The sequence below is a fragment of the Lontra canadensis genome, unplaced genomic scaffold (assembly GCF_010015895.1).
Source record: "Lontra canadensis isolate GAN:19392208 unplaced genomic scaffold, GSC_riverotter_1.0 scaffold104, whole genome shotgun sequence".
Classification (NCBI taxonomy): Eukaryota; Metazoa; Chordata; class Mammalia; order Carnivora; family Mustelidae; genus Lontra; species Lontra canadensis.
In genome coordinates this window covers 4744852-4772162 of record NW_022631098.1, presented here as the reverse complement: position 1 = coordinate 4772162, position 27311 = coordinate 4744852, and the positions used below count along the sequence as shown (strand labels likewise).

General features: G+C 49.0%; 1 protein-coding gene across 3 annotated transcripts; it reads left to right on the top strand.

Moving 5' to 3' along the window:
• The first annotated feature begins 1485 nt into the window (after window positions 1–1485).
• POU2AF1 (POU class 2 homeobox associating factor 1) lies at window positions 1486–24099 on the top strand. Of its 3 annotated transcripts, XM_032838443.1 has the most exons (6): window positions 1486–1823; window positions 18317–18438; window positions 19639–19769; window positions 20235–20277; window positions 20361–20626; window positions 23740–24099. In XM_032838443.1, exons 2-6 carry the CDS (start codon window positions 18360–18362, stop codon window positions 24052–24054), a joined length of 834 nt encoding a protein of 277 aa, XP_032694334.1. In that variant the 5' UTR covers window positions 1486–1823; window positions 18317–18359; the 3' UTR covers window positions 24055–24099. The 3 variants fall into 3 exon arrangements, with proteins under 3 accessions (XP_032694334.1, XP_032694335.1, XP_032694333.1); XM_032838444.1 differs by lacking the exon at window positions 18317–18438 and having other exon boundaries at window positions 1498–1823; XM_032838442.1 differs by lacking the exon at window positions 1486–1823 and having other exon boundaries at window positions 17928–18438.
• Window positions 24100–27311: the final 3212 nt, after the last annotated feature.

Here is a 27311-nt window from a genome sequence, read left to right as displayed (position 1 = left end):
ATCTCCTGACCTTTGTTTTTTACCTGCTGCTGTATAAGATCTGATTTGTCAGTATACCTCTAGATTTGTCTTCTTCCTCCCTTCTTTCCAGAGGACAGAGAATTATCCCAGATTTTCCATTGATCTGTTCTAGGTTTTAAACATGGCTGACATTTGGCTTTCATTGCCTTCAACTTAACAAGTATCTGTCAGTGTGATTCTTTAAAGCTCTGGCCGGTCCGACAGCCGGCCTATCACCTAATAGCCCCATGACATTGGGCCAGTTAAATTTCCTGAGCATTTGTTTCTCTGAACCATATGGACAGAAGTTTCCTCACAGAGTTGTGGTAACTCAATCAGATGATGTAGTCAAAGCTTCACACAGTGCTTGGTGCCTAGTAAGTAGTTGTTACTGCTTCATGGAAATTATTATGCAAGGCCATGAGAAGAGACCAAGATAAATAAGAAAAACTTCTTAATTTTGTGGAACTTGGAGAAATAGGACAAAACGCAGAACAATGTGAGGCAGGACCAGTGAGGTTGCATCTCCTCTTAAAAACCCCATGAGACATTCAGAGAACTGCTTCTTCATTTTATAAACAAAGAAACAGAGACTCAGAGTTATAGGACTTAGTGAAGAGGACACAGCCAGTGAGTGGCACAGCTTTGCTGGGAACTCACCCCTCCTATGACTGAGCCAGGGTGGATGGGTGTGCCTTGGTTTCTAGTGGACAGAGTTGCGTCAGACAGCTCTGAAGCAGTGTTGGGGGCAGAGCAGCAAGGGGGCCTGCGCTAGGGGGCCATAGTCAGGGGGTCAGATGATTGGGTCACTGGGTCGTGAGCATGTGGATTCAGACATGCAGTGGCAGAAAGCTTCCAAACTAGGAGGGAGCCTAACCCCCATTTGCTATAAAGTGGTGAGCTTCACTACTTTTTCTTTGAGAAGCTTCGTGCTAGCAGGTGGTTGGGTACTAGGAAGGAGGCCCTGTTCATATTGTATCATTAAAGAGCACAGGTGTCTTCTCCTCTCTTCCCTGAGTGAGTTGACCTCTTTCTCATGGGCGTATGGACCGCTGGAACCAGTATCCCCCATATTAGGCATGATTAAGCTTCGCCATTTTGGTAGTGGCTGGGGTACAAGGGAGGGACTATAGTGTTTCAAAATGGAATAAACAGAAAAGCAGTATTAAAAGAATGAAGAGGTTGTTTAGTGAGGCTTGAAGAGACAACAGGTGTTTCCTCCTGTGTTGAGAACCAGTGACCCCTGGGAATTGCATTTCCTGTTGAGCAGGGCCCATGGCGGACTGAGTCCTGCTGACATGCCTGTGGTAGAGAAGGCTGAACGGGCACCACAGGAAACCCAGAGGTGTCCAGGGGTCTTTTGGGCTCATCATGGGTGTGGAGGGGCCCGAGACCTGACACGCGTGCTCACACAGCTCACGCCCACAGACACGCTCACCCTCCCCACGCGCATCACACCGCACTCTGGGGCTGTGTCTGGATGACCACGGCCTTCTGCGTTGAGCTGTTGTTCGGATCCAGCTGGCTGGCTCCGTCAGTCCAGTGGTCTGTAGCTGGGGGGCCTCCGAGGGCGCACACAGTGGGGTGACAGGCAGCCTTGCTGAAGAAAAAGTGCGCCCGTGCCTGAGGTGGGAGGATGTGATGACGCGGTGGCCCCCGCGCAGCGGGAACTCGGGCCTTTAAAAAGCTGAGGAAACAGCCTGTGAGCAAAGCCGTGGCTACACTGGAGGAAAGCACACCCAGGCCTCACATTCAAGAAGCCAAACTGTCTGCTTCAAAGAGAAAAGGCAACATCCTGTCACAGGCCATGCTCTGGCAAAAACGTAAGTGGTTCGGCCGTGGCTGTCAGAGCCCTGTCAGCACAGGTAGGCGCCGGGAGCTCCCCAGCGAGCCTGGGACTTCTCGGAGAGGATGTGGTCGTGATGGAGGCCACCGGGGTCTGGGTCCCCAGCCAGGGAGGGGCAGCTCAGGGGTGAGGTGGGCGACGGAGCCCGATGGAGAAACCAACCTCTCAGAGGTGATGCTAAGTTTCCAGGCTGGAGGGGAACGAACGAGTGTTCCAAGGTGGGACAGCTCATCGTGTCTCTGCCGTGGGGCATGAATCACCGCGCGGAGGAAAGGCCAGCTCATGATTCACACAGTGAAAAACCAAATGTGACACCGGTTTGGGGCCGAGAGGGGGAAGCCGTGGAGTCCTTTCCATGACTGGCTTTATTTTTCGCAAACAGCTGCTCTTGAACTCGAGGCGCCACTCCTTGGGCCTGTTTCTCTCTGGGTTGCTTGGCTTTCTGCTGCGGGCATGATTTGTTGCTGCGAGTGCCCTGGGACCGTGTGGAAAGTTGGCTTCGCCAGGCATGTCTTGGCTTGCTCCACTGCCCTGCCTCTTGTCATTCTTCTTTGTGCTGTGTGGCAAGGCTGGTGTGTCCCCGTGTAAGGGGGCAGTGGGTTTATCTTTAACCTTCGTGTTTATCCCTGGGGTTGGATGGAACAACCATGAACTTTATTTTCCATTATGTGGGATCAAACAGAGACTCCTGTTATTAATAATTGAAAGCATACAGAGAGTATCTACAACATTCCTTTCTTGAAATAACAAAGTCAACTCAACAGCCTCACGAGAGTCGAACGTTTGGGGGGCTCGGTTCTGTACTTCCTCGAGAATGAAATAGTACCAAAAAATTGCTCTGTCTCTTCAAAGGGGCTTAGCTCTTTAAAATGCCTTTTAATGAGTTTATGTACACCCTGCTTCAAGCAAACTTAATGTAAGAGAATCTAGATTTACAGAAAAAGATAAATTGGGGAGTGTTTCTTTATTTTAGAAAAAGATATTCTCTTGGGGGCCTTCAAGTTCTGAAAATATACTTTCACTGATTAAAACATAACTTACAGCCACTTTATCACCAACTCATTGTTTCCTTTATTTCTTGTGTAAATTCTCTGGAATTAAGCTTGTTAATATATAATTCTGAGGAGCGATTTCAAAATTTCTCCGACTGTGAAGTCTCTTTGTGTGATACTGGCAAGATGCAATTTTTTTTTTTTTTTTCATAAAAAGAGATGAACTTTAATTTGGGCTTGAGAGTTATGGACTCCTTCCAAGAGAATCAGAGATACGCTGACATGGGCAATGCGCATGGCTACCTGAAGGAGAGGGGAACTGCAGCCAGCCCTAGGGAGAGCTATATGGCTGAAGGCAGGTGGGCACTCCTGTCTTTACTGGAAGCTGATGAGAGTCCATATGCCCTTACCCTTAGCGCTGAATAATGGTGGGTTTTATGTGAGCTCTTGAGGAACTTGTGCCTTGGTTCCTACTTATTCAGAGCAAGTCACTTTCCTTTTTTATTTATTTATTTTTTAATCTTTAGGTTTCACATGAGTAAAGTGGGGTAAAAATTATACCCATTCCTCAGAGCCACCCTTACCTTGGTAAGCTGAGATGCCTCCGCAATGGTATGGACGGCTTTGGTTTCCCTCAATGTCTGAGATATACCAGCTGCGTTCCTGCCTTCATGAGCTACCGTGTTCCCCACTCTTGGTTACGCACTACATTCTTCTTTCCTTAATTCCTCTGAAGAGAGTAGCAGTTTTTTTGTTTTGTTTTGTTTTTTCAAAAGAGATGCTAGAGGCATGTTTCCTGCTCACACCCTGGACGCCAGTTGGGTCCAGCAAAACTCCATCCTTGGGAGACCACGTTGTAAGCTCAGCTGTGGAATAAGTGGGGTGAATAGTTCTACACACTCAGATGCACACCGTCAAAATTCTCTTTAATTGTCCTTTGGCACCTCAAAGGAAATTAGGAAAGGGCCCGGGCACTGGACCCATCCCCTCACCCAGGATCCAAGTAAAACCCTTGGTCAGGGGCACGGAGGGGACCTGGGTGCCTGGATCCTGTGGGGAACCAGTAAAAAAGGGAGGCATCGTCAGCCCACTTAGAATCACCTGATGGAAGGGCACAGTTTGAAATCAGACGCCAAGAGTGCTGAAAAGGCACTTTCTTTTTTGAGAAAACACCCTCGGGCCATGATCTGAAATGACTGTACTATGGCGTTCTGCAAAGGGTTAAGAAAACACCCACTTTGTAAATGCTGCCTCCTCCCTCCCTGGCCCAGGATCCCTGTTTGTGGACTAAACGTGAACACTGACTTTGATTCAGATCCGCTCAGACCTGCTGGCTCACAGAAGTGGAAATCTGCAAGCCCCATTCATGGTTCTGAGCTTTGCTTCACTGGCCGGCAGATTCTCCTTCTGGGTCCCGGACTTGGTCCTGCAGGCCCTGCGTGGATGTGAAGGCACAGCCGCTCCAACCAGAGGCCCTTGTTCAGGTCAACTTGTCACAGTGCAGTAGGAGCTGCAGGAGCGATGGAGTGAGACAGGTCTGGGTTTGAAAGCTGGCTCTGCCGCTCAGTCCTTCAACCTTTGCTGATTCTGAAAAATCTGCAAAATGGGGGTTTTCATGCCTGCCTTACGAGGTTTTATTTGGAGCAAAAGTAGGGAATGTGGTAGTGTCATCAAGTCTTTGGATAATAGGGAGGGTGCACCTTCCACCGTCCGGCACGTCTCCCGTGCCCATCTGGAGGGGTCAGAGTTCTGCTAACTTCCTTCCGGTCTATGCTTTTCCAAACACTTTGATTGGAGCCGTTAAAAAGGCCTGATCAAAATATTCTTGAGTGATAGAATCTTTCAAACGGTGTTCCAAGGGTCTAAATCAGAGGTCTGCTGACCACAGTCTGAGTGCCAAATTGGCCCCATCACCCGTTTTTGCAAATAAAATTGTATTGGAACTTGGCCATCTCTCTTTGTTTGAATATTGCCCAGGGCTGTTTTTGCTACATCAGAAGCATTGAGTAGGTGCCACAGAGAATATATATATATATATATATGGACTACAAAGCCAAGAATATTCACTATCTGGTCCATTAGAGAAAAAGTTTGCTGTCCTCTGGGCTAAATGATTTGGGTCATACTTTACATGCTATTTCCTTAGGTTTCTCTGTATCCTATGCACAGGGCCAACACCAGTGGGAGATAAAACTTGCAGTCCATTTAATAAATGATTTGCATAAAGCCAAAATTTGATCTGATTGACTTCTTTTGTAATAGCTATGGAACGGTGTACAATAAACTCAACACATTTCTAACATTTGTTAGAAAATGAATGAATCACATCTTGCTTTTTATTGTTGTTATTTGTGTAAGGGAAAGACTTAATGTGATCATGAAAGGCGGGCTGACTGCTTTTCTCTGAACTGGCTGCTTGTCTTGATGTCCCACAGACGTGGCTCCAGTGTGCGGGGAGGGAGGCACGACAGGAACACGAAACAGTAACTGTTGAACTCTCACATCACAGGTGTGCCTTTGCTCCCAGACGTCAATGGAGTAGAGGTTCCCAGACAGACAAATTAGGGTCTCAAAATTCTCACGAATGTAGAACTCTGGATTTACTCCAGGGTTCCACTGAATAGCCGATTTCTGTAGGGAAGCTAAAAAATTAGTTAAACCTAAGGAAAACCTGTAATAACCCTGTAATATCTGAAACCCCATCTCTTGCAGAAACTCCGGAAAAAGTAATACAGGCTCTGTGGAGCACTGCTCACATTTCTGTCGTGTGTCACAACCTTTGTCCCCTTTGTAAGCATCTTTAGTTCTCACCAAGTTTATTTACTGACTCAGTGGTTCTTGCTGATAAGGACAAGTAAAGTCTAAAGGACAGACACAGACTCATAAGCCCAGAAGAAAGTAAATAAGGGACAAACATCTACCAGGCACACAGATTAGTTGGTAAAAGAGCAGTAATTTTCAAGGTGGACACTTTATGTCCTTCTCCCTGTATTTACTAAAGGAAAATGCCAACCTTGTTTTTCTCTTATCTCTGACTTTGTTTTTCTCCGTAAGTCAGAGGTTTGGAAATCTCTCTCCAGTTCACATCTGCAAATCCGTTCTGTGGTGAGGAACAAAAAAGAACTAAGGTGGTCTGCACTTACTGGCTAAAAATCTGCTCATTTAATTTGTTTAGAAGTTCTGTGGATTTTTGCTTTTAAACCTTTCCGTTACAAAATAAAGGTATGAGGTTCTTTCCCCCCAACTCTGACTTCTTCCTAAAGAAGTTTATTTTCCTACTCTGTCCACCAATTTCTGAATTTGATCCATCCAAAGTTGGCTGATTGATTATCAATGTAAGTTTCACAATTATGAAATACTTATCGATGTTCTAGTTTTCTCATTTTTGTAGAACAGTTGTTTGATACGAGTGGGCCTGCCGGGAATGAAGAGGCCTTTACTGGAATCTTCTTGTCCTGGTTGTGTAACGCTATGGACAAAGCATTGTTCCTGGAGGCAGGAGACATGGAGTTTACTTTCCAATGTTATTAGGTGCGGGTTATTAGGTGCGGGGCTCCCAGCAAACCACCTAGGCACTCTGGGTCTCAGCATTCTGGCTGTAAAAAGGGAATTGCCTTTACGTGGCTAAGAGGCAGGGAGATTGAACTTGACCCAAGTTCTTTTCTAGCTGTAACTGCTGAGCTTTCATGAAGGCTTATACGAAATAAATCCAAGTTTCAAACACTAGTCTTTAGTCTAACAGAAAGCATTCCTCCCTCTGCACAGAGCAGTGCTTTTCAACCGTGGCGACAGGCCCGAGTCCTCTGAGAAATTTTAAAACATACGAGTGTCCAGGTCCCAACCCAGAGGTTCTTATTAAAGTGCCTTGGGCATTAGATTTTCCAGTCTTCCCAGGCAATCTGAATGTGCAGCCAAGGTGAGAACTACTGACCTAGAAGTTGCAGGGAAGGGCTTCTAATATACCTTTGAATGGTTTACCTGTGCGCCCAGCCCTTTCTATCCTTTCCACGGGGACAATCCCGCTGTGGAGCATGAGCACTCACTTGGCACCCCACAGGGCACCGAGTGATCTGTTGTATCGGTTTAATAGCATTTGGTTGCTAGTGAAGAGACCTGAAACAAGATGGGTTTAAACAAGACAGTGGTGCACGTTCTCTCACACCGAAGTCCCCAGTAATCCGGGCAGGGCTGCGTGCAGACTTTTGTCTTTCTGGTCGGCTGTCCTAGGCACGGGGCTCTTGCTCTCCAAGTTGTCTTGTAGCTGCCACTTTAGCTCCAGCCACCACATCCGTGTTTTGGACAAGGAAGAAGAAGAGCAAAGAAAGGCAAGGAGGTCACACCTCCAGCCACCCCACCACGACCACCGACCCCTAACGGCCACTTGGATCTGCAAGGGAGGATCGTGTCATTGTGCCATGGGCACACGGACACCCACCCCTGTAACGTGGGGCGCGGTAGTAAGAGAGGTGAGGGCTGACGTGGGGTGCAGAAGCTGCCAGTGTGTACCACACTTGGGATGGATTCTCTCCTTTAATCCTCACAGAAGCTCCACGAGGTAGGTTCTGGGCTAAGCTCCATTTCACAGATGGCAAGATGGAAGCTTGATGATTAGCTTAGTAAGTCAGCCTGAATATATCGTCTTACAAAGCTGTTCCGTGTCTCTGCTGCGGGCCTTGGCTCACCCCGAAGGTTGGGAGGGTGCTCTGGGTGAAGGCACAGGCCTTCCACGTCAGGTAAAGGAGCGGGAACCCAACAGCAAGAACGAAGTGGCCAGCTGGTGGGTTCCGGGGCCTCCTTCGCAGACTCAGTCTGACGTTTCACGCTGCTTACTGCAAGGAATAAGGTCTCTGCGTCTATACCTCCTCCACTGGGCTCTTTTGCAGATTTTTCAGCTGTAGTGGGAGGGCTTGAAGGCGAGAGAGCAACCTAGAATCTTTCCCCCCAAACCCAGCCCATCTGGCAGCTTGAGCTGGGACCCCTCAAGGCTTCTGCCTCCGTGGTGCTTCCTTCTTTCGGAAGCGTCTAGACTTTGGAAGAGTAAGACTATCCCTTCACACATGTGCTCATGTGTGTGCATGTGAGTGGTGTGGTGTGGAAAGCAACATATAGAGAACAGGGGTTTATTTGGAACCAGAAAGTGACGTCTCTGTTCTCTCTGTGCCATTAGTGGTTTAACGCTTAGCCTCTGGGGCAGGCAGATCTGAGTCTGAATCCTAGACTCAGGCCTCACTGGTCACACGGTCCCGACAAGCCCTTCTGCCTCACTCTGCTGCCACTTCCTAAATATGTAACAGGACCACGGTTCCTACTTCTTTGCTTCATGGGGCTGTGGTAGGTGTTTACTACTGCTCTTCGCATGAAGTCAAGGCTCAATAATAAATATTAGTTACTATTCTTATTTTCCCGCTCTCTCTCTCTCTACCTCTGAGAATAAAACTTATGCAGCTAATTATAGATGGTGATTTGTGTGGCCTCTGAGTTCTGCATTTCTTGTGAAACAGCAGGGCACACATTTCCAGTCTTGTAACTTGTGGTGCGGTTCGTGATCAGGGCTAGGGCTGATGGCTGAGATGGCCATTCTGGGACCAACCCGGGAACTTGGGCCACCATTTTCTACCATGCCTCATAAGGCAGCAGGCTCGTACTGACTGACAAACTGTGTTTGTTTTCTTTTAATTCACAAGATTGGACTTGAGGTTTATAATCTAGCTGTCAGGAGACTGACCCTTGAATTTTGCAAGAAATAGCACAAATGATACCGAAAACTGAAACAGCAATGTGCTACCTTTCTTAGTAATGGTTTCATTAGTATCACTTTCTGGGAAGCGCCGGCAGCCAAAGAATGATAAGGCAGAGTCATTCTTAGACCAGGTGTTGGGACCAAAAAGGAATTGACCACTCTTAAGAAAAGCTGAATTACTTTTTAATCCTTTAGAAAGACTCTTAGATTTAACAGGAAGATAGGAAGTGTACAAAGATCGCTACCACTTCCCTAGGACTGCTAAATGTTGGGGAGATAGAAAAGAGGAAAAAAAGGGAGGAAGGAGAGTTGAAAGCAGGAGCAAGTTTTAATGCTGGATGAAGGCAACACTGATTCAGGAGAGATAGGCATAGAAGGAAAATTGATCATCCCTTCGTTGTCCCATGCATGTGTGCAACGACCCGGTAATGGAATTATTCTTAGTAGAGAAATCAAGTAGTGACATACATTATCTTCAGTGGGAGGAAGGGGAAGATGGAATCAGGGACGGTATCCCAGAGCATATGGCATTGGATATAGACACTCAAGAATAAATGATAGTTAGACTTCTTGCTCACATCTTGGGAGACGAAGAGGCATGTTAGGACATAACATACGAGCATTGGGAAGGAAACCCAAGGATGTCTAGGCTGGTGTTTACAACATTTTTTGACACAAATGTCTTTATTCAAGCCAAACCTGCTGTAGAACTCCAATACAAAAATAAAAATGGAGCAGTTCTGGGGGGATTCTGAAGCTCTGATTTCTCACCGACACCCAGACTCCCCTGCTTCCTTCTCTTTATTGGCAAGTACAGGTGCCTCCACTGTATTCCAGGATTTTTAGATCACAGCTTGACAACCGTGACCCAGGCCAGTCCTCTACTCCTTCAGCCAGATCCCTGATAGCTGGTCACAGGTCCTTGGTTTAATGCTTCTGGGGTCAAGACCACACTCCTGGAGCAAAGTGAGTCACCATGAAGCATGTCGTATTGGGCTCCATAAAGCTATGAAGCTGTGAAGGTCATGTTTTTAGTCTATGTCAGTATCTTGTGAACAAAGAAAGGGGTATGTTCCTCAAAGATTGACCTGGTGACTCCTTTCCCAGGCTTGCTAGTCTAACAACTTCTTCATGGTCCTTCATGGGGAAATGTCCCCACATCCTGAGACCATTGGTTAGTACCCAGAGACTTGGCAAAAAAGCTCATCTTGATTGGCAGTTTATCTCACATCTTGAATCAGTTATGAGGGCTGACTTCACTCACATAGTCTGGAGCACTTAGATCTGACCCCAAATATAGAGCTGGTGCTGGGTCTTCTCCTTCCTCCAAGGAATTGGTACCAAGAAAAGTTGATTTCTTTACGAAGAATCTCTTTGGTATGGAAAATCCCAAACTAAATATTGTTTAAATCAAGGAACAAACAAGTGCATTTCTTCTCCTTCAGCTGCCTGACCATAGGTTTTTCCTGTTCTCGATCAGACTGGCAATTCTAGATTCAGGCTCTGGGTCTTAATCTAATAAGGAAAGATATTCTGTCTCCTCTGCTCAGTGTCCTCACCCTGGTGCTAACTTGTTATAGAATTTGGGTGGGCACCTTAGGGTAGGCTCCCCCCAATAAGGTCTTTTGCTCTTAGTGTAGACTGTCTCTTTCCCCATTCTGATCCCTGCTGCTCTTGATAAAGTAAAGCCAATGCCCAATATGTCAGCCAGAATTCTGCCTTACTCGGATGGGCGATAAAAATTCCCTCCCTGACTGCCAAAGAGCCTTCCTGTGTATACTGCCATGTTCCATCCCATATGGGATATGTGTTCCTAGGTTTCTAGGCCTTTGGAGAAGTACCATGACTATGGCCTCAGTCATGGCTCTGTCCCTGTCCTTTGGGAGATACATAAAAGTTCCCTGAGGGGCTACATCTGAGGTCGGGGACAAAGGCATGCCATCTTACTCTGCCTCTCAAAAATCTCTAAGTTGCTCTTTCTTGGAGTTGCCTTTTAAAAATTTAACTCTGCCCCAAACCTACTCCTCTGCTGGCTTCTAAAGAAAGAAGTCCTTCTGCTCAGCTCATGATATCTCTGTAAGACACCAGTGCTATGATTCTGATGTCTCCTGTCCAGGCTTGTCTTGTTTGCAAATGAGGTCCTTGACTAGTTTCTCTGCACCATCATGGGCCCCCTGTTTCCTAAACATGGCTGTCCTGCTGCTTGGGGACACCAGGCCCAGTCCTGAGGGATGATTTCTAAGAGCACAGTGAAAGCAGGCTGAGACAGGCCTTGCTGGCAGAAGGCTCTGGGTTTGTCGATAGGGAATTCAGTATCAGGATATAGCAGGACAAGGGTGAGTTAGAATCCCACCAGGGCTAGCTACTTCTCTGATGAATGATAGGCTGAGATCCTAGGAAATGTACCTGTTTGCTGAGTACCTGTTATGTACTAGGTGCTTAACTATGATAATTTAGAAAAAAAAATCCTCACAATCATCCTGTGAGATGGGTATCATTACTCTCATTTAGCAAACAGGGAAACTGAGGCACATACATGCTAAGCGATTTGCCAGGGGTCATACAGTGATAAGCTCCATAGTAGGCTTTCCACACTAGGTCTGCTTGAGTCCCAACAACATCATACCACTTTACAATGCCAAGGATTTTAGGGTTCCCTTAGATGCTTCTCCCCACTCCCAGTTGAAATAAGTCCACCCTTAGATGGAGGTAGGTTCTTACTTCCCTGAGAGCAGTTGTGGCCTGACTCAAACGCTCCTACAAATATGAATCTCAGGAAGTTAGATTTGAGACAGTATAGAACTCCTGGAGACAGCTGATTTCCATCTTGGAATTGGAGTTCCTAGGGCTGGTCTTCCTCTAGTGGGCTAATTGGCCAAGATAGGAAAGGACCAGCTGGTGAAACATCTTTGGGGTTCATTTAGGGTCCCCAGGCTGGGGGTGAACCCTCAACACCTAGAACTCCTTTGTATGTGTTGGGCAAGACTTAGATTCATGGTGTGGGTGGAGCCTCCCCCCAGACCAGACTCCCTGCATTGGGGGTGGAGCAACCGTGCCTCGTGCACTCTCCTCTTTATGAAGCCCCCACAGACTAGGGAACCCCTGCTTGCTGCTCATGTAAGTCTCACTGAATCAAGTGGAGGTGGAAACCAGCCCAACCAGCCAGGACCCTTGAGCCATGAGGCAGATAGAGCTTGGTCACGGTTTGTGATTCTAGGTCTGCTGATGCCTTTATTTAATTAATGTCTATCCCCCACACTCGACTAGACGGTGAGCGCCACGATGGCAGGGACCTGGCTGACCCTGCTTAGCCAGTATTTGTTCAGGGCACGTTCTGCCAGGGATCTCCGAGTCTTGTCCCCTAGTCTGGGAGTCAGTTTATCTCAGATGGGAGCCTTTTCTGCTCCGGTGACCCCAGTTTCTGTAAGAGAAGGGCAGATGCAGCTGGTTTCTCAGGTGGACCTATCCACTGTCATTTCAGTCAAAAGTACCAAAAATAAAACTTTGCGGGGAATTGCTCAGGTCTCTCAGTTCTCGTCACTCATGTGAGCAGACTGCTGGTAACCTTCTCATTGAGTTATTTTTCCTCTCTCAGATGGGAAATACTATTTCTTGGGGAAACTGGCAGTCAAGGGAGACGGGATCAGGGTGGTCCAAGCCCTGACTTTGACATGAGGAATGAGGGACAGAATGGGGCAGGGGACATTTGATGACTGACCTCTGGGGTGATCCAGAGAAATAAATGGACTTGCCCAGGCCGGGGTCAGGCAGGCAGTGAGGAACTGAGCTTGGAATCAGAGGTCTTGAGTTTAGCTGATGATACACCTATTTACGAGTGTGGACTTGGGTAAGCCACTTAACATCTCTGGGCATCGTGTTCCTCATCGGTGGAAGGAGGGTGAAGACCTCCCCTGCCTATTTCAGAAGTTGTGGCGAGGCCGCAGACTAAATCGTTCATGTCAGTCATAGAAAATTGTGCAAAGCTGAGCTCCTGGGGTTTAAGGTTGTGACCAGGAAACACGGGGACCTTCAGCGTGCATGCATTCACCATGCCTGAGTCTTCACGAAGAAGAGGCAGAACACGAACACGGTCTCCGGGAGTAGAGAGAGGAATCCAAGAGCCTTGTGTGCTCTGCTCGCTCTGCAGGAAGTCTGGAGGGAGGTGGACACATGGTGCGGAATGCACTGAGAGCCCCTGCGGGGGAAGGCTGTCTCGGCAGCAGTGCCCATGAAGACAGTCTGAAGGCTCTGGTTCTAGCGGCCTTTTGGCTGACCTCACCCGATTAATCTAGGCAATCCTGAGGCTGTGGAGTGGGAACTTGGTAGATGCAAGTGGGGTATAAGCAAATTGGCTATTTAAGCCCAACATAATCCGAGAGGAGTGTGTGACCACTCTGGGTGGCCATTCCAGGCCGGCTGGGACTTCCCTTAAACAGGAATTGCTTGGCTCCTAGACCCTGTGCTCTGGGGCTCTGTGGTTCCAAGACTGAACAAGCCTCTGTGATCACCCCAGATGTACTTTAGGATCCTCCCCTAACTCTTCTTTCTCAGGTTGTTCCCTTCAGGCCCACCCAGGTTTGTAGCTCTTCTCTATCCATTCCCAGTGACCACCTGGGATCATGGCAGATCAGTCACTTGATGGTTCTAATCAAATGATGATTGGTCAAATGATGGTTGACACTGAGCTCCTTGGGGCTGACAGGAATGTGCCTCTTAGGATGGGGCCAAAGAGAGGAAATGTCACTACTTTCCCCTACTCTTTTCTGATCAGACCAGAAAGTCTGGGATCACCCACCATCTTGGAGCTCTCCTGATGGAGACATACCAGTCTACATATCAAGACCCCATGGCTTGTTCCTTTTCGGCTGTCCCAGCAGTCTTACAAGCAACATCAAGTTGTAATTCAGTTGAGGTTCCACTTTCTTCTATCTTCTGAACACCCTTATTTTTTTTAAGATTTATTTATCTGATAGAGAGAGTGCGCGTGCACCGGTGTATGTGCGCAAGAGGGGAGATTGGCAGAGGAGGGAATCTTCAAGCAGACTTCCTGCTGAGCATGGAGATGTCCAGGGGCTCAATTTCAGGACCCATGAGATCACAACAGGAACCAAAAATAAGAGTCAGACCCTTAACCGACGAGTTAACCGACCCAGGCACCATTCCTCTGAGCACATTTAAAGGCACTTTTTTGTTGATCTATCTTTTTCCACTCTGCCCTGGGTGTTATCCAGATTGCTAGAATATATGAGTGACGTGGTGATACTTCCTGGCCGCAGAGCCTTTGCAGTTCAAACATTACTGGATGGAAAGCCCACATTTACATGCATATGAGATCTCTTTGTTGGCCTCCATTTAAAAAAAAAAAAAGTAAACTGCAATCTAGTGTAAATTGGACGGGAGAGCCTTTCTGTAGCGTGTCAAGTCCGGTCTTTGGCCAAAGCCCAAGTTCTTTCTTCCTGTCTGGAAAAAAATCAGCCATTGTCCACGAATGCAAAGAACAAATTTGAAAACTCTGAGATCTTCAGCAGAAGACGAATGCTCACATTAGTTTTTCAGTTAAGGATGTGGATAATCCTTTGGCAGACCTGAGCTAAACTTTCCCAGGTGCCCTCAACTTCCTTGGGCCGAGAACACAAACAGACTTCTTTAAAGTGAAAAGTGTCAGCAACTTTTATGACTTTGCTTTCAGTTAGAAGCTAGGACAAGTTTGTTAGCCCTAGGCTTGAATTCCTATTGTTCAATTATTTGTTTTTGGTTTTGCTACACGTAAAGAGAAAATTATTTGTTTTTCTCCTTAGAGTCGATTTTTTTTTTTTAAATAATACTGAAGTTTCAGCAGCAAAAGAGAATAGTATTTACTGTGGTTACATGGAGGAATCCACAGTGTGTCATGTGTCCTTCTGGGCTATAGGAAGGTTTTGTCTTTCAAAATGGTCTTGTGTGGCTTCAGGCTTGAGCTCACCCAGTCAGTTATAAATGGAAAGCCCTTCCAGTCAGCTAGATTGTCAAGATGGGTGACATGGGTGCCTCTTCCTGGCTCCCTGAGGAGAGAAATGCAGGTTGTACCCTGAATCCCAACTAGCCTTTAGAGCAGGGATTTTTTATTTTATTTTATTTATTTATTTGACAGACAGAGATCACAAGTAGGCGGAGAGGCGGGCAGAGAGAGAGGAGGAAGCAGGCTTCCTGCTGAGCAGAGAGCCCGATACAGGGCTCGACCCCAGGACTCTGAGATCATGACCTGAGCCGAAGGCAGAGGCTTAACCCACTGAGCCACCCAGGCGCCCCTAGAGCAGGGATCTTAACTGGTGTTCAACTTACTGCCAGGCCCTGGTGGTTCATGGGAAATCTGCAAAAGGACAGCGGCTGGGAGAAGGGTCTTCTTTCCAGAGGATCCTGGAGGCTGTTCTAGGTAACACCCATCTGAAGAGGCTCTCTGAAAGCTGCCTAGAGAAGTTACAGTGAAAACGCCCGGGTGTTGGCTCCACTAGGAGCCATTAGGAGGGACATACGTCCTTAGCCGAGTAGCTCCCTCACTGTGGTGTGAATGTGGTTTGCATGGGGTCATTAAATAAACAAGTGCCGACAATTTTGCATATGTGCTCAGTGATATTTATTATAACTTCTTCAAGGAACTGGAGGGCCACGTTTATTTAAATGAGTAGAATCCATACATTCCCTCAGCTCTGTGCAAAGACGCACAAGCAGAGTGACCATTCGGCTTGGTCTGTCATGGTCTGTGCTCTCCAGAAGAACAGCAGCTGTTGGACTCTTATTTTTGTGATGTGGAGCATGTCTGGGTGTGTGGCAGGGGGAACTGAAATGTCTTCTGCTGACTTTTTATACCTTCAGATTTTTTCGTCGCTCGTTTTGGAAAAGGGAAGCCCTCACTGGGGCCAAATTCATAGGTTTTTCTGTAAACGAGTTTTTGTTGTTGTTGTTTTTCACCCAAACTCCACTGGTGACTGACTTCCAGTGGTAGGAAGGTAATGTGGCTGAACTTCTCGCCATGATAAAGGAGATTCCTAGCAAGGCTCACGTTTAGGTGGAAAGACTTTTTCTCAGTGGCGGACACTTGGATGCTCCCAGGAGACTTAATGGGCCTTCAAACCACAGGAGAAATGGTGAGGAGGCGTCAGTCTTGGAGGACATGCTACCTGGCGCTGCAGTTTGATGAGGGGCTGTTAAAATGTGTGGTCAACTCTGCTCTGGGACACTGGGCTTTCATCCTCTCTGCGCATGTATTACCACTTTGACCTTCTGGTTTATTTTCTTTGCCTCTTATTATTACTTTGAGAAGTTATTTTAAGAATCTTAAAATTTTTCTTTTAAATATTCTAGTTTAGTTGTCTGTAAGCTAGCTCAGCTCAGGGATCCAGAAGTCCTGAGGCAAAGCAATCATCATTTCAGACAAAGTTCTTTTCCTATTCCAAATGTGTATCTGTGGACTGGTGGTGGTAGGGAGTACAGTGTTTACTATAGAATTAGAAACGTTTATTGTTGCTTCCCAAAGGTCAGTGTGCAAGGCACTGATTCCAAGTTTTGGCTTTGCAAATACACTTGGCCATGGGGGTCCTTTGGGAACTGTCCTGAGGCTTCTGATACCGATGGGTCATGGCCACTTTGCAAAGACACTGTGGGAAGCACCCTCACTGTCAGCTGCAGGACTCCCTGACGGCAGGTTGTGCACTCATAGGTGGGTAGGCAGGAGATCCTGGAGAGCTGTGGGAGTTTTGCGACTGCAGCAGGAAGAGGTGGGGACTTAGAAACTAGTCTCCATATGGCCGTTGTGCTGGGCACACCTGTTGACACTGTGGGTTCTGAGGAAGTCCAGACATCAGAGGCCCATACCCTCTGCTCGCAGCACCTCCCCCAAGCCCTCTTTGTTCATTGATACGAAAACAACAGGAGGCAGGAAGCGGACACTTGACAAGGTCCTGGAAATGCCCAGCTGGGCCCTTGGCAGGCAAGCGTTTGATGTGTCCACCTCATGCGGAGGAGCGGGCTCGGGAGTCCTGTGGGCCCTTCCCCAGAAGTGTACATGCAAATCAGGGGGTTAGCCTCGTACCTGTCTTTGAGCTGGTCTGAGATGCCTGCCTGTGGGATCGAGCCTTTCTTGTCCCCCAGCTGAATCAGGAGTGTGACCACACTGTGGAGACCCCCATATAACCCTGTTCCCGAGTTTCTCCCAAGTACAGCCTCAGGCTGTGCCCCAGGAGAGCTGGAACCCCAATCGCAGGCACACAGCTTGAGTGATATGGGTGTGAACAACGCCGATGTGGCTGTGCGCGACTGAGAATGAGTGAGCAGAGTGTGGGACGGCAGGTCGCCCTGTTCTCTGGGCCATCAGGCCCCACCTGGGTGGGCTCTGGGGCCAACGTTGGGCATCCACGATCAGGAGGGGAAGTGGCACATGGAACATGTGCAGGGGTGAGGCACCCAGAAAGAGAGTTACAAGGATTCAGAACATGTCATTAAGAAATAGCAGCAAGGATGGGATGTTCATTCAGACTCTACAGGAGACCTGGTATCTGTCTCCAGATGCTGGACGGGGATACTACTACCAACACGAATGATAATACTAGCTCGCATTTATTTAATGCATCCTCGGTGCAAGCTCTGTGTTAAGCATTTACTCTAACCAGCACGTACCTTTAGGATCCTCACTGTGCAGATGAGAAGGCCATAGACGGATTATGAATGGTGAGCGGCATCAGAAGGCAAAAGCAAGGAAAAATGGTGTTTGTTACCATGTGGCAGGTCAAGTTGGCAGAAAAGCTTCCAGATGGTGTCACTCCCCAGAGGAAGGCGGAAGTGGCTGGGGGCGGGGAAGGAAGAGAACCTGTAACATAGGTGGACGTGGCTTTGGGAGCACCCTCTGTGTTATGGCAGTGAGTCTGCGCCACCACTGTGGGACATGAATGAGCGAGGCCCAGGGGCATTAAAAAATCATCTGAGACCTTTCCACCTGTAAGTGATGGCCCGATTTGAATACAGGCTATTTTTGGCTCTCGAGTCCATTGTTAATACTGCTTGCAGGAATACCTGCTCACAGGCGGTCCTGGGGCTCTGGCCCCAGGCTGGGTCTCTCAGCTCCACATTCTGGTGTCCGTGTCCATTTCACACGTCCTCACAGCTGTTCCACTGCTGTCTCCTCCAGTAGATGCAAGAGGCATGCAGGCAGGGCCCACTGTGGTGCCGTTCAGTAATGTGTTCTTAGTGCCCTAGGACGGTTGAGAGAACGAATGAGTATCGGCGAGCAGCCTGGGTCAGGAAGCTGCCTTGCATGAGTCTGAGTCAGGGGTTCTCTGCATCGTGTGTCTCTAGGGCTCTGCACACGCCCTTTCCCTCCTCCTGCTGCCCGTCTCTGCCTGCTAGGCTTCCAGGTCAGGCTGTGCGTGCGCCTGGAGCATGGCTGGAGGTCTGGTGCTCGGTCAGGCCTGGGTTCTTATCAGCTGGGTATTTACTGAGCAAAGTTCAGCCAGAGCCGCACTGTGGTTCCGGGTTTAATAGGTACCCAGGCTTTCAGGCTTTTGATCAGAGCCCAGGTCCCTGGGGCCCTTATCACTGGATGATAATGGACTCCCTGTGTGAGTCCCCAGGGCCAGTGGTACTCACTCTTCTTGGCTGACCCAAGCCTGCCCTTTAAAGGCCGGGGGCCCTAGACTGTGGGCTGTCTGGGTGGGTAGACGGTCACTGCCCAGCCATGACCACTGCTGGCTTGCTCTCCCTGGCCAGGAGGTGCCCTGTTCCAGCCCAGTGCTTTGGCCTCCCAGCTTTGATGACAAAAGGCACAGCGAACCTTCTCACAGCCGCAAGGCTGGACACCCTCTGGTCCCAAGTATGTGGCTCAGCATCGGGTATGTGTCCTCTGTCCTGCGGGCTACAGAGAACCCCAGGAACCATTCACCACAGTCCATTCTAAAGGTTTGGGCACATTCTAAAGGGCAGCACATTGCAAATCACCATCCAACCTGTTAATCAACAAAGACCTTACTGAGCTTGCTATGGACATGCTACCTGGGAGGATATCGAGAAAGAAGGTATAATAGCTCACCTTGACAAGTTCATAATCTAGTTAGGGGCATAAGAAATTTACAACCAAAGGGTTACTCGTTATTATAGAGCAGACTGCAAACTTATTAAATGCTCACTCTGCACCTGATTTTATACTAAGCACCTACTATGCTTCTCATTTACTAGGCCAGTGACTCCTTATGACATTCCTTTATAGGAAATCGCACAGAGAGGGTTAGTAACCTGATGGGGTCACACAGCTAGAACCTGGCAGGGGCAGACCTCAAGGCCTGTACCATAGGGACTCAGAGTGCCTGCTCTTAGGCCAGCCTCTAGAGCCCCCCATGCGGACCACCACATGGGTCTCAGTGGTTGGAGGAGGAAGCTACTTCTGTGGGCAGCCGTGGGCACCCAGGAGGGTTGTGCTAGGTCTTCAGAGAGGACCGGTCAAGAAGCTGAGAAGTTTAAGCAGGAATCCTGACCATGGGAAATCTCAAGTAAAGACGAGGATATGAGGGGCGCCTGGGTGGCTCAGTGGGTTAAGCCTCTGCCTTCAGCTCAGGTCATGATCTCAGGGTCTTGGGATCAAGCCCCACATCGGGCTCTCTGCTCAGCAGGGAGTTTGCTTCCCTCCCGCCCCTTTGCCTGCCTCTCTGCCTACTTGTGATCTCAGTCTATCAGATAAATAAATAAAATCTTAAAAAAAAAAGAGAGAGATGAGGACATGAGACATGCAAGGAACACGAAGAGAAGTCAGGGTTCATGCCCGGCCAGAGTCAGGGTGTATGTAGCACTTCGTGTGCAAAGTGGTTAGAAAATGGGTTGAGCTAACACAGCCCAGGACTTTCCATTGCCCATGAAGTTTGCAGGCCTTAATCGGTGGGATGAAAAGGAGCCATAGAAGGTTTGGGGCGATACTGGGGGAAACTGTCCAGGAAGTCCTGCGGGTCCTCCGTGTTCAGGCACAGCTAAGGGTGGCGAGCGCCCTGGGGTGGGGGCTTGCCCCAGAGGGACATGAGCACCAGTGACATTGTTTTTCACAGCGACAGCTCCAGAACAAGCCCCAGCCCCGCCCCGGCCGTACCAGGGCGTCCGCGTGAAGGAGCCGGTGAAGGAACTGCTCCGGAGGAAACGTGGCCACGCGAGCAGTGGGGCGGCTGTCACACCTACGGCGGTGAGCGGGCCACCGCGGCCAGTGTGTGTGCACACACGCATGTGCGGCTTTGTGCCCCACAGGGTGGGATGGGAGCGTGCGTCCCTGCTCTACGGGGTGCTCTCTGAGGCCAGGCAGCTGACACATTACCATGGTGTGGCTCATGAAGAACAGACCTGGGGTGGAACAAGTCAGGGATCCCCCTAAGAGTAGGAAGAAGGGGAGGGGCTGGCTGGCTCAGCAGGGGGGCGGGGGGTGGGGGGGGAGGAGAACTCCCACAAATCCGGCCTAAGCTGGTGGCTTCCCACGGTAAGAGGCCCCTGCCAGTTCCCTAAGTGCACAGGTTCTTGCTAAATGGAAACGCGAATCCCCCTAAGTACGTGGGCGACAGTTGTTGGGTGGGTTTTGCTCCTGGAGGCAAGTTTTCCGAGGAGGGCCAGTTGGAGATAGCTGAGCCCTGATCTGCGTCTTCCCTTCTCCCTCTAGGTGGTGCTGCCCCATCAGCCCCTGGCGACCTACACCACAGTGGGTAAGCGCTCCCGCAGCCCTGGGGACGCCCCGCAGGCCCGTCCCGGTGACACCTGCAGCTCTGCTATTTTCTTCTTCCCACAGGTCCTTCCTGCCTTGACATGGAGGTCTCTGCTTCCACGGTGACCGAGGAGGGGGCCCTGTGTGCCGGCTGGCTCTCCCAGCCTGCCCCGGCGACCCTCCAACCCCTGGCCCCGTGGACACCCTACACGGAATACGTGTCACATGAAGCTGTCAGCTGCCCCTACTCAGCGGACATGTACGTGCAGCCCATGTGCCCGAGCTACACGGTGGTGGGGCCCTCCTCCGTGCTGACCTACGCGTCCCAGCCACTCATCACTAATGTCACGGTAGGTCTGACCAGCGCAGGGCTGCACCAACCCAGGCCAAGGGCCCCCGCGGAATGTGGGCTGACTTCCTGACCCCAATCATTCCTGCTACTGACCTGCAGGATAATGGAGTCGTCAGGCCCACCTCGTCCTGCAGGGAGGCCAGCTCCTGTTCCCAGTGACCTAAGAGATGCTGCCACAAAGAAGGCTTAGGAACATCCTTGTCGTCCCTCAGGCACCTCAGGGTTGGGACGTTCTCCAGCCTTTCTGCCCTAAGTCTCCTCTGATGCCCCCAAAGCAGCAAGGCTTGGTTAGAAGTTTAAGTTTTCAGTGAATGGGGTATCAGGGAGGTGTGCACAGGGCCTTGGACCAGAGTCCGTGTTATTCTATTCAGGTAGCTTGGGGGGGGGGCAATTGTTCACTCAGCAATGGGATTTTCCAGGTGAGCTTGAGGCTAAACAACAGGTGACACAACTTTTCAGAAAACTACTTTTTTTTAAAGATTATTTTTAGGGGGGTGCCTGGGTGGCTCAGTCGTTAAGCGTCTGCCTTCAGCTCAGGTCATGATCACAGGGTCCTGGGATTGAGCCCTGCATCGGGCTCCCTACTTGGCGGGAAGCCTGCTTCTCCCTCTCCCATTCCCCCTGCTATGGTCCCTCTCTCACTGTGTCCCTCTCTCTCAAATAAATAAATAAAATCTTTGGAAAAAAAAAAAAAAAGATTTTTAGAGAGACAGAGAGAGATTGCGCATGTGAGTGGAGGGAAGGGTAGAGGGAGAGAGAGAAAGACCCCTCAAGCAGACTCCTCGTGGAGTACAGAGCTCTGCAGGGCTCGATCTCATGACCCTGAGGTCAAGACCTGAGCCTAAACTGAGTTGGACGCTCAACCGACTGAGGCACCCAGGGACCCCACAGAAAACTACTGCTGATGAAGTCAGACCCACCCGCAGGGTAACGTTTCGAGTGCTGCCTCTAGATTCAGATTGCCTGGGTTCGTATCACTGTGCCTTCACTTAGGAGCTATGAGACCCCAGACTGAGTGACTTAATTCTCTGAGCCTTGGTGTCCTCATCTGTGAGTTGGGAATACTAACAAGAGGGCTGATGTCAGGATCAACTGGGATGATACTTATGGAGGACTCAGCATCATCCCTGGCATACAGAAAACACTCCATAAATGTTATTATGATTGGCTAAGGTCAGGCAGCGACATTAACCAAGGGCGGCCTCCAAGTGCCAGATGGGAAAGGAATGAAGAAAGCACGAGAGATACTTTTACATGAGTGGTACCTGTTTGACCAAAGGAATGGGAATCCCCCAAGTGTTGAGAGGAGAAGAGGCCTACAGGTACAGCTGTATCCAGCTTCAGTTCAGGGAAGACTGGGGCAGGTAGACTCAGGTAGACTCAGGAGTAGCTGCAAAGCCCACACTGATACAGGAGCTTGCCCACCCATCTCCTTCAAGGGCTCAGCGTCATTCTGACGCTCCTGCCTTTTCATCACCATCCAGGCAAGGGCCCCCAGAAGCCCTCCTACCCCATGCCCCCTGGCTACCCAGTGAACCAGTTGTGGGGCCTACATGATGCTGGTTAGGAAGGAGTGAATTCAACACTTTTCCCAAGCAACTCATTTCCATATCAGGAGCCTTGGGTGTGGATGGTAGGGGCCATCTAACTGGTCCCAGTCATTTCAGTCCCAAGGATCTCAAGGATTTCATTATTTATCTTTCATTAGCCCCACCTCCTACTTTGAAAGGCTCTATGTATCTCTATTTATTAAGAAGTAATTTATTTGTTTTATTGCTTTGTAAGTGAATTCATCAAAGCTGGTTCAAGCTACCAGTCAGCACTCGTGATGAGCAGGAGATAAGACCTTGTATAGCACTCGGTTGATGGAATTCCATCTCTGAGACAAGAAACCGTGTTGCCGCAGTGACCTGCATGGGTTTATGACTCAAAGGATTGCCCTGTGCATTTTTGAAGTACTGGAAACAGTAAGGCTTTGTTGGGAGGCTGGAAGGCCTTGGAGACGCTTTCCAGCTCCAGCATTCTCTAGGAAAACACCCTAGAGACTTGCTACTCACACTGCAGCCCCTGGACCAGCCACACTAGCATCACCAAGAATCTGACTGGACATGCAGAGTCCCAGGCCCTACCCCAGACCTCCTGGACCAAAATCTGCATTGTCACAAGATTCCCAGGAAACCGAAATAAGCTCATCCCATTAAACTGAACTCTAATGGTTTGTTCTCAGAACACAGCGGCAACTGGACAGGGGGAACTAGGGGCAGCAGGGGGAGATCTGGGCCTCGCTCACATCATTTCATGTAGGTACCTTCCTCTTCCACCTGCTTCCTCAGCTGTGGGAGACAGTAGGGATCCAGGCCCTGCCTTTCATGCAGGCTTGACCTCAGGTTGCTGCACAGGGGAGAGGCACTATTTGCAGGGCACCTGAGAAGATGGCCCTGGGACAACCAGAGGGTGCCCAGCTCAGAGACGGAGGAGGATGAGGACATGGAAGGTGCTAGAAGCTCTAAGGAAAGTCTTGTCTACTAACGGAGTGGTGCTTCCCCAGCACCCAGGTCTAGCTCAGAGCACAAAGGAGGGGAGTGGAGCTGTGTTGGCCCAGGTGGACCCCAGGATGTCAGAGCTGCTGTATGGGGCCAGGACTGTCTTTGTGTCTAGGCAGAACAGTGACCACTTTTGGAACACAGCTACTATGCCACAGGACGGGCTTGTTTTCACTGATTTTTAAGATGTACATGTCCCCCCACCCATATTTTAGTATACCTGAAGTTGGGATGGAATGTATATTCAATAAAGTCTGGAAAAGTGTCTCTAATCAGCTCGGCCCTATGGCATCAGTCTTATTCATAACTCTCTCTACAGAGGAGAAAATGGATGCTTGGGGAGGTAGCATGAGCGAGGACTTAGCTAGTGAGGGACAGAGTCAGGGACCCAGCTGAAGTCTGTGTGGCTTCTCCCTTGGGGGAGACTCTGAGCAGGTGGAGACAGAGCCCCTGGAGGGAGACAGCAGGCAAGGGGCATGGAGAGACCCCTACGAGGACAAAGACAGGCAAGGATAAGTGGGTCCCCCTGGCTTTGCTAACCCTTGGTCCTGTGTCTTCCCCATCACAGACGAGAAGCGCAGCTGCGCCCACAGTGGGGCCCCAGCTGGACGGCCCGGAGCACCAGGCACCTCTTACCTATTTCCCGTGGCCTCAGCCCCTGTCCACATTGCCCACCTCCACCCTGCAGTACCAGCCTCCGGCCCCAGCCCTGCCTGGGCCCCAGTTCGTACAGCTGCCCATCTCCATCCCCGAGCCAGTCCTTCAGGACATGGAGGACCCCAGGAGAGCCATGAATTCCCTGACCATCGACAAGCTGCTTTTGGAGGAAGAGGATGGAGACGCCTACGCACTCAACCACACGCTCTCCGTGGAAGGCTTTTAGGGTATACTCCTGCCTGGAATCCTGTTTCCTGATGCTGGGATTTAAAACAGGGAAGAGGATTCACATCTGTTTGGAATGGTCACGTTATGACAGTACTTGGCACCCCCAACTAGAGTGAGAGACTTTCCCTCCTCCCTCCTTCCCTTCCTTCCTTTCTTCCTTTTCCCTTCCTCTCTCCCTCCATCCCTCCCTTCTATCCTTTCTCATTTCTTTATCCATTTCTGTTCCTTTTGGAGAAGGAATTATAGGGATTTTAGTGATGATATTGATGCCACTGTTGCAAACCTATGACTCAGGTGCTTTTTTTTCCTGCCTCATTTCATTCACTGGAGCAAGCAGCAGCCTGGCTGAGCTGTCCTCAGGCCTGTGATGCCCTGCCCTGCCCTCTATCATTTTGAGATGGATGGGGTGTCTTACCGTACCTCCACAGGCAGACCCACGCCAGAGTCCTTGAGCTGTCCATTCCCACAGTTGCTCCTTCATTTGCTGTTCTCAGGGCCGGCCAGACTTACAGTCTCAGGCAGCAGAGTCTCAAGGCCTGGGGCTCAGGGAGGCAGTGGGGGTGGTGGCCCTGGGAGAAAAGGGAACATCAGAGTGGGTCGAGGCTGGGTCAAGGGACAGAGGAGGGAGGGGAACGAGGTGTGTGTATATGGGGGTGGAAGGCAGGGCTGGGTTGGGTTGAAAGAAGAGGCTGAGGACCCATTTAGCTCCAGATTACTGGGTTATTAAGGAGAATAAACTCAACAAAAATATTGGTTTAATGGATGGTTTTGCTGCTCTCCTTGAGGATACCTGCAAGGAAAGCTGGGCTCCTGTAACCAGGATGCACAGGTCTGATTTCCTCCTCCTACAGGCAGCCCCTTGTGGTGCTTGCTGGGTGGGGAGCCAAGACCCACTAAAGCCCAGGGGTGACTGCGTCCTCGCTGCCTCACTGTGCTTCTTGTGTGTCTTAAAAAAACTCCATAAGCCACTGCTATGCGGAGCCAAGGCCTCCTTCCTAAGCACCGTCCTTCCTGGGGCCTTCTAGAGCCTCAGCTGGAAGAACCGCTAGGTTTCATTTAGATTTTTATTGTTTTGCTGGGGAAATGCAGATTTGCAGGTGCTTGGGCACAGGTGTCGCTGGGGGTACAGGGCTGCTGACGGGCGCTGTGCTTGGAGATCCAGCACGCCTGGAAATACCAGTGTGAGTGTCAGGCAAACACGCCAGTTGGTGGAGTCCATGTCCAAGCGACAAACTTTTCTCAGAAATGATGGCTTCATGGGCACATTTTCTTTCCCATCTTCAGTAAAAACTGCAGAAAGCTGCCTTTTATTGGATTTTTTTCCTGCTTTGGGATTATTGGGACCCACATTTCTCAGCATCTGCCTTTTAAAATCCTATTACAAATATCTAGAATTGTTCGTATTTGGACTTAATATTTAGATTTAAAAGGTTAAAATTTTCAATACCAAATTTACATCTTTGTTAGTAGTGATGTTGAGTAGACAAAGAATAGGAGGCCTCAGGCCCATTTCGTTTCCTAGAGAAAACACTATGCAAGATTTTTCAGCTTATTATTTGAGGCTTTGAGATAACATAGAAGCAATCTCCATGAGGGAGTCTCAGTTGGGACAAACTAGCATAGAAATAAAGTACTTTAAGTATTTGCTAAGATTTATATGATGACTTTTTTTTCCTCCTTAGCTTGGCGTACAAGATCTTGGTTGTAATAGTCTCTCTAGGTTTCTTTCTGGTTTTTCCTGCTAAGATGGAAACATTTTAATAAAGATTCGCTCAGACTTTTCTTTGCTAGAGTGTATTATTTCTTATCAAAATAATCCCCCTTAGCTTGCAGTCCCACGTCAGGCAGGGGGAGTATAGGTAGGAGCCTACATGAGTCTTGCTGACTTTGCAACTTGATCTACGGCAAGGGAAGATGGAACCGGCCCCACTTGCCTGCTGTTCAGTTCCCGGGGCAGAACACATGCGGCCAGGAGGATGGGTCTCCAGGACAGCAGGCATCTGAGGCAATGAAGGAAAACTTCTAAAACTATTGCCCTTGGTGCTATTCCTGTTACATGCGTAAAGTCCCATGATGCTGGGTATCCAGAGGGTAGTTCAACCACTGGTATTTCTGTCAAAACCCAGGGGCCTGGGACACAGTGCAGAGCCCTATGCCCAAAGGAAGCTGTCTCTCAGGGCCAGTCATCACAGTGAAATGGAAATTCAAGAAACCTGGCCATCCCCTCTGACGTGAGTCCTTGGAATGAGTAACAGTTTGGAAAGATCTCCTTTTCCTGTGATTTTCTGAGTTACTAACAACTTCTGAGTTCACTGCCTTCAACGTTCATTCCTTTTTTTTTTTTTTAATAGTTTGTTTTTTTTTTTTTTTTTTTTTTTTTTTTTATTTGAGGGAGATAGAGAATGCACAAGCTGGGTGTGGGACTAGGGGCAGAAGGAGAAGCAGACTCCCCACTGTGAAAGGAGCCTTATGCGGAGCTTGATCCCAGGACCCTGAGATCATGACCTGAGTTGAAGACAGACACTTAACTTACTGAGCCACCCAGGTGCCCCAACAGTCTACTTTATTTTGCTATGTATCTTGTTTCCAGATTTTGAGGGATAATAGTACATCTAGCTACTTAGCTCACTTTAGATTATCTCCATGGTTATCTTCTTTCTTACTCTCTATGTAGATCACAATCCAGAAAAAAGACATGAAAGTAGGGTACTTTTAGGGTTCCCCCCTCTAGTTTTACCAAGGAGGATCTTTTAAAAATGCATTTTGCATTTCTTACCAGCTTTCATGATTGAAGTGTGAGCCACTTGATCTGCAGTACAGAAGATGAGGCTAGCTTGGTCTTGGTGGGAGCTCTGCCAGACGGTGTTCCACGAAGGTGCCCATTTCTAGCCGGAAAGAGACAACAAGGAGAGGATGAGTATGTGCTAAGACAAAGAAGCTGGTCACTTATCAAATAACATCCCCAAGAGGCTCAAATTCTCTGATCCTTCCTCTAAGTGGAAGTGAGAGACTTATTTTAAAGCTAAACATGAATTTTTTTTTTAACAGGAATTTCTTAAAATCAGGAATCGTAGATAACTTATTTTGTAGTAACTTCCTTTGTGAGTCAGATCTGAGGCACTCAGTAGTTCCTCACTGAATTGAATTAATGACATTCCGTTGAAGGAATACGGATATGGATGAGACAGTGGATTACAGTGAAGCCTCCTTTCTTAGACTCATAGACACGTGATACTTCTCAGATGCCTTTTTCCC